The 6672-nt window shown below is 43.9% G+C and overlaps 1 protein-coding gene across 3 annotated transcripts; it reads left to right on the top strand.

The window, feature by feature from the left end:
- The first annotated feature begins 131 nt into the window (after positions 1 to 131).
- LOC120697157 (tubulin-folding cofactor E-like) lies at positions 132 to 4663 on the top strand. Of its 3 annotated transcripts, none has more exons than XM_039980286.1 (15): positions 132 to 499; positions 710 to 880; positions 1096 to 1142; positions 1264 to 1410; positions 1494 to 1568; positions 1899 to 2008; positions 2122 to 2249; positions 2431 to 2492; positions 2574 to 2681; positions 2764 to 2798; positions 3080 to 3148; positions 3593 to 3684; positions 3781 to 3857; positions 4143 to 4217; positions 4296 to 4663. In XM_039980286.1, the coding sequence occupies exons 1-15, from the start codon at positions 190 to 192 to the stop codon at positions 4395 to 4397; spliced, it is 1608 nt and encodes a 535-aa protein (XP_039836220.1). In that variant the 5' UTR covers positions 132 to 189; the 3' UTR covers positions 4398 to 4663. The 3 variants fall into 3 exon arrangements, with proteins under 3 accessions (XP_039836220.1, XP_039836221.1, XP_039836222.1); XM_039980287.1 differs by having other exon boundaries at positions 4299 to 4663; XM_039980288.1 differs by lacking the exon at positions 4143 to 4217 and having other exon boundaries at positions 4299 to 4663.
- Positions 4664 to 6672: the final 2009 nt, after the last annotated feature.

Below are 6672 nucleotides of genomic sequence, written 5' to 3' on the forward strand. Positions count from 1 at the left end.
CCGCCTGGGTTTGGGCCGAGCAAAGCAAAGCAAACAAACATATGGGCCCAGTGGGCCTCATATGGGCCCAGTGGTTCATGGGCCTCCAGTCATCCGCCATGGTGAATGCAGCCGACCGACGGCCCGACGGCCACGACAGTCCTCCGGCTCGGTTGCTCCGCCGCTGCTAGGCAACCAGTGATCCCAGTCATGGCCGCCGCCGCCGCCGGCGAATTCCGCCTGAGCCAGCACGTGCACGCCGCCGGAGACCCCCTCCGGGTAGGCACGGTGCGGTACCTCGGACCCGTCGAGGGTCATTCCGGAGAGTGGGTCGGCGTCGACTGGGACGATGGCACCGGGGGGCGGCACGACGGCTCGGTCGCCGGCCGCAGATACTTCGTCGCCGCGGGGGAGCGCTCGGCCTCCTTCGCGCGCCCCACTGCGCTCAGCGAAGGGATCTCGCTCCCGGACGCGCTCCGCCTCCGCTACCGCGTCGAGGACTTCACCAAGGAGGAACAGGGTTAGTGCGTGCCGACGCCTCCCTAAATTTGCCCTCACATTTTGTTTCCCTTGATGCGGCCGGCAATGCTCTCACTCCCTCTCTCTCGGAAATTTTCTGTGCAAGCAGCACGCCATTTCCTGCTGTGTCTGTACTCTGTACAAGCATCATCGCAATTTGTTGAATTCCTTGATAATGATCCCTGATTACATGGTTTATTACTGCGTTCAGATGAAATGTATGTCTTCTCAACAAGCCAGAAGCGTGTGTCAGTTGAATTCGTTGGCCAGAACAAGGTTCAGGAGAAGCTCAAGAACTTCAACGACCTCAACAGTGCATCAGTCTCCTACATGGGAGTAAGCTCAATTGGACCACCAGATGAACTCAAGAGTTTGGTTCCAAGTAAATATGGTTATACGATACTGTACTCTTCTTGTCCATTTTACTTGCTCTAATTCAATAAGCCACGGTCCACTGTACCAACTAATGCTGATGGTTCTACATCCATTTTTTCTTTAGAGACAAGAGACTTGCTTGCTAGTTGCCTAGTTGGTTCACCATTTCGTACCAAAGTCTACTTTTTCATTTAGTTCTGACAGCTGTTTTGCTTGTTCCAGACCTCAGGCTTCTTGATTTAACTGGGAATCTGTTCTCGCAATGGCAAGTACGTATTCTCAATGAATGATTATTCTTGTCATTTCAATTACTGTAGATATTATGCACGTAGCTCTATAGATAGGAACAGCCAGATAAATAATGTTGGTGATATTACCAAATGTTTGCAGGATATATCGACTCTTTGTCAAACTCTGGAATCTCTAGAAGTTCTTAATTTGACAAACAATACCATGGAGAATGATATCATAGAAAGTCCAATGCTATATAATATCCGTATTTTGGTTCTCAACAACTGTGGAGTAACATGGGAACTGGTATATACCCATTCGTGTCACTTTGAAGCTTTCTTACTCAGTGCTAATCACATTAAAAGTTGACTTTAACTTACACGGAACAGGTTGAAAAATTTAAAGTCTCATTTACACGTCTCAACGAACTCCATCTGATGTCGAATAAGCTGAAGATGATCATGGTCAGTATTTCCTATTAAACCTCTGTTTTCGTGTGCTTCATATCTATTGCTACATTTCCTGTTTTTCATCTCAGATGCGTCCAGTGGCAATAGAAAAATTGTATTATAGATGTTGGAGGATTGAAGATTGAACCTGGTTCATTGGCAATGTGATCTATTTTAAATGGATTATCCTTTTCAAGTTTTTGAGGGCACTCTTTTCTTGTTTGAGTAAACTATTTTTTTCTCAAAAGCGCAGGAGAACTGCGCATCATTATATTGTTTCAGCAAACTAGCAAAGTGTACGCTGACTTTATGATTTTATACAACTGTGTTCTCCTTTTCATCCAGACTCCAGATGGAAAATTTGTGCAAGGTTTCAATACATTGCGGCTCTTGAATTTGGAGGACAATAATATTGATTCATGGGATGAAATTGTGAAATTATCTTATTTAAAATGGTAAAAATTGAAATAATGAAGTTCTTTCTCTTTAATTTAATTTATAATTTTGCATTTGATTTCAGTACTATGAAATATGAATATTGATCATCTCTTCCCTCCTATTTCTCCAGTTTGGAACAACTCCATTTGAACAAAAACAGGATCAAGCATGTAAAGTATCCATCTAATCTTCCATCATATGGACGTCTTGATGATGCATCTGCTGTGCCATTTGAAAATCTGCAAGTCCTTTTGTTAGGTATGCCTGCTGTGGGGTTGTTTTTGTTGTTATTATCATAAGATTCTAGTATTATTCTACTGCTGTGGGGTTGTTTTTGTTGTTATTATCATAAGATAAGATTCTAGTATTATTCTATTTGACTTGTGTACTACACTGAATTCGCTGAAAAACTGAATATGCTGACTTCTAAATGTGTCAGGTTCTAATGAGATCGAGGACTTTTCTTCAGTTGATTCTCTTAACCTCTTCCCAAGTTTAAGGGTGAGCTGGTTTCAAGGATTTACACTTATTGTTTGGAATCTTATTGTTTGATATGGCCATACTGATTTAGATTCTTTAAAGGATGTCAGGCTTTCTGATAATCCTATAGCCGATCCTGCCAAGGGTGGTGCTCCTCGATTCGTGCTTGTTGCTCGGCTTGGCAAAGTTAAAATACTAAATGGCAGTGAGGTACCTGCAACTCCCTGATGCTTTTTGAATGTACAATACATTGTACAGATATATGATATCCTTATCCTTCTTTCATATCTAGGTAAGCCCACGTGAACGGAGGGAATCAGAAATACGGTCAGTTAATCGTTTTGTTCCTGCAGATGATTTTCTGTTGGTATTTAGGACCTCTTTGATTTATGTGGCTGATCCACCCTGGTTGGGGGGATCAGATCGGATTAAATGACAATTTGAAGTTATATTTTCCTCTATGTGAACTGCGGATCTTTCTCTGGGTTCTCTGAGAAAGTGTTACTAAATACTTTCATTCCTATTTTTATTGAATATAAACATGTTCAATAGAATTTCCCAAAGTAGCATTACAGTTCTGATAGTTGTGATGTAATGTGACATTGCAGATATGTTCGCCTTGTTATGGGAAAAATGCAATCAAATGACCAAGAAGAGATCAAACGGCTGCACCCTAGGTAGGTTTGTGGGAATTTTTCTCATCCTTCGTTTTTTCAATCTTATATTCTCACATAACATGATCCAGAGAAGGAATAATCCATTGATTTTTGTGATTTTGTTCTTTTTCTGAAAAGAACAAATTCAGTTAATACATCCTGGCATAGTGCATCCATTTGATTTTCAGTGGAATTGATATCCTTGATCCTGTGCATCATGCAAATGCAATGATATTTCTAACAATAAGAGCACTAGTTGGTCATTTATAGCCTATGTGATGTGCGACTGAGAGGATTTTGTTGCTATCATTTTTACCTGATTAGAATTGATTGGCTACATCATTATAGCTATGTTCGAGCTATCTGGCTTCATTTTTCATTCGAATGTGCATGTAACAGATAGCCGATTATTGCATAACCAGTGATTAATTGATTATAGAGATTGCAAAAAAAATGTCGATGCAGATTTGCTGAACTGAAGACCTTTCATGGTATTGAAGATGAGAAACCAACTTCAAGCACATCAGGCCCCCAAAAGATGTCTTCGGGTCTTATAAGTACTGACCTTGAACTATAATTTAGATAAAATATTTATATTGTTGATAAGTCAGCAGGAAAGGAGTGGATCATTTTTTTTTGTACCTTGGATGCAGATATCACCTTGAAATGTGTGGGGGCATCTATGGGTGAAAAGCAACCATTGACAAAGAAGCTGCCTCCTACGACAACCGTGAGTACTTGTTGGTACTACTTAGCTATCCTCAATTTATCGGGCTGTCGTTTGCTTTCTCTTGGGAGGTTTTAGTCGCATACTGCAATGGTGGCAGAACATGGTTTCCGATTGTTGCTCGATCTGTCTTTTAGCAATTCAATGATTGATGTGTGAATTCAATAAGTCAGCAGGAAAGAAGTAGCGCCATGCAAGTTGTGGTGCCTAGTAATTCAAGGTCTTTGATTGTTTCTTCAACATATTTATATAAAGCAATGTCTAAAGTCGTTAGTTTGTGTGCTACAGGTCGGGAAGTTGAAATCGTTGTGCGAGAGCTTCTTTAAACTGAAGGACATGAGAGTGAAACTATTTGTCGAGGAGGTATAACTGTAGCCGTAACTCTCTGGAGTAGTACCTTTCATGTACAGAAGTCGTGTATGATTGCTGCCTTGATTTGAGCAGGGATGCCCCCTACCACAACTCCTGGAGGAGGACACGGCTTCTCTGATGGAGCTTGGGATCGGTTCGGGAGCAAGCATCGTTGTGGACGAAGAGAGCTAGCCGGTCGTCATCAGAGCAGGGGAGCCCGGCAACTCTACCACGCAAACTACAGTTGTTTTAATGCATGAGAAGAGAGGACTAGGACTACAGTGCTCTTGATTGTCCTGTATATTACTCTTTATTTATCTCTGTGAGCAAATGTGCACTTGGTGAATCTTGTTGTGTATGGATGGACAAAGCATCAGCAATTCAGCGCTGTATTGTAACAATGTTGGAATTTGAGGCCAATTACGGTTCATTTTAATTCTAAAAATGAAAGCATAAATCATGATATTTTTATAGATAAAATTAAGAGCATGATTCAGCGTGTTTGTAACAAAAACAATAAACATGAACATGAAGTTCAGAAAGTACATAGAGGTGGGGCCAGTTTCGAAGGAACCAGATGCGCCGTTATCCGACATCGCTAGTCGAGCCTGTCCATGTAGCCGATCAAAATCGATGCCGTGCAGGTGTACGCTGTGCAGAGGTGAACGCCGGGAAGTAGACGATATAGCCGTTCGCAGCGAACAGTCACGCAAGTGCGTTCTCCAAAAACTTGATCGCTCCTCTACTCCTCGGGTACAGAGTAGCAGTCACGCAAGTGCGTTCTCCAAAAACTTGATCGCTCCTCTACTCCTCGGGTACAGAGTCTCGGTGAGGGCGCAGCTTCGGAGGCCTGCTCTTCCGGCGAAGTCCGTGCACTCAGATCGCTGGAACGGGGATATGCAAAAAGGCAGTACAACGGTGGAGCTTTGTGTATTGTACGTGTGGAAGACAGAAATAAGATGCCTCTCTATAGGCCCCAGGTGTGACCTTTGGCTGCCTGAGTTAATGCCATCAAAAGACACCGTGAAAGGCCTTTGGCTGCCTAGCTTAATGCCATGAAAACTAGTAACTCCCAGCCATTGAAATGTCCGTTACTATATTTGATGACAATCATTCAATGGCCACTATCACAATTACTAGTCACTAATCACGGGACAACACCCTTCTCAATTTTCAATGCGGTACTGTTACAATTGTAACTACCCAAAATCATGTGCCTTGGGATTTATTGATCATTTTTAATAGGCTCTTGATCTATTTACTCTAACAATCCCCACCAAATTCCAAGGCACATGTTCATTTCCACCTTTGTTAATATACCAGCATTTAGATGGAGACCTGGTTAAGGTTGAACATCCACCTAGAGCATAAGTTACACTTGCCCACAACTGAACAATGGGCTATGCCTTGAATTATTAGTCTTGTGTGAACAAGTTTCACTTACATCCTTGACCGATACCGGGCTGCAAATTGCTTCCCCTCTGTTTGGAGCATATAAGTCGTACTCCTGGGCCTTTCATGAGTCTCAAGAGATTATCCGGTCTCATAAATTGTGAGTAGCAGTCAAACTCATATAGGTGTGCTCCTCAAAATATATTTCTGCAGGACAACATCTTTGCTTCAAAGAAGCCACTTGGATCACATTAAGATATTCACCAGCCTGCCATGCAGCAAAAGGAGAAAAATGCATCTTCAACGGAGTGGGTTTGTACGATAGTATTCTCCTTCTCAGTTAGTTAATAGTTTATTTCACTGTCCTAATTCACGGGATCTCCGATCAAATAGAACATGTTACCACTATGACATAACTCTCATGTGGGTCTCCGTCCCATCTCCCTCGATGCCTCGTCAATCACATTCCGTGAGGGACCTTTAGTAAAAGAATCTGCCAGATTTTTAGCAGTCTAAACATAGTCCAATGCTATTACTACGGAGTTTCTCATTTTTCTGACAGATTTCAACCGCATTTTCACATGCTGTCGGTACCCTGCAACTGGGGTACCCACTCCTACTGTCCCAAGACTCGCATAGTTATCCGTAACTACGCCCTAAGGAGCTGAGCAGCCGGACCCCTGGGGTCTGACTCCTTCTCACCGGACCAACTGTCCCGGACCCGCTTCCCGCTCGGGGACGGGTCCAGTGTCACCACGTGTCCCAAAGGTGGAAATGCTCAGCACCTGTGGCCACGGACCCGGACCACCGCAGGTGGGTCCGGGACCTCCACGTGCCATCCGGACTCCCGCAGATGGGTCCGGGACCTCCACGTGCCTATCCGGACCCCCCGTGAGCTCTCGGCTCAGCTAGCTGCTCGGGAGGGGTCCGGAGCCGCCACGTGTCACGCAGACGCAGGCGCGGGCGCAAGCCTTCTGCTGGAAGCTCACTCACCCACCCGCATTAAGTGCGAGTGGTTGAGGCGTGCTCTGCTGCCGCTGGGCACGGGGCAGCTTTTGTCAGTCCACACTGTGGA

Source organism: Panicum virgatum, chromosome 3K (genome assembly GCF_016808335.1).
Source record: "Panicum virgatum strain AP13 chromosome 3K, P.virgatum_v5, whole genome shotgun sequence".
Lineage (NCBI taxonomy): Eukaryota > Viridiplantae > Streptophyta > Magnoliopsida > Poales > Poaceae > Panicum > Panicum virgatum.

Excerpts from the sequence above, each read along its gene's own strand:
- LOC120697157 (XM_039980286.1), top strand. The coding sequence starts at position 190 with ATGGCCGCCGCCGCCGCCGGCGAATTCCGCCTGAGCCAGCACGTGCAC. Across the intron at positions 2,250-2,430 it reads TCTGCAAGTCCTTTTGTTAG|GTTCTAATGAGATCGAGGAC; the intron begins GTATGCCTGCTG and ends TAAATGTGTCAG. Across the intron at positions 3,149-3,592 it reads ATCAAACGGCTGCACCCTAG|ATTTGCTGAACTGAAGACCT; the intron begins GTAGGTTTGTGG and ends ATGTCGATGCAG.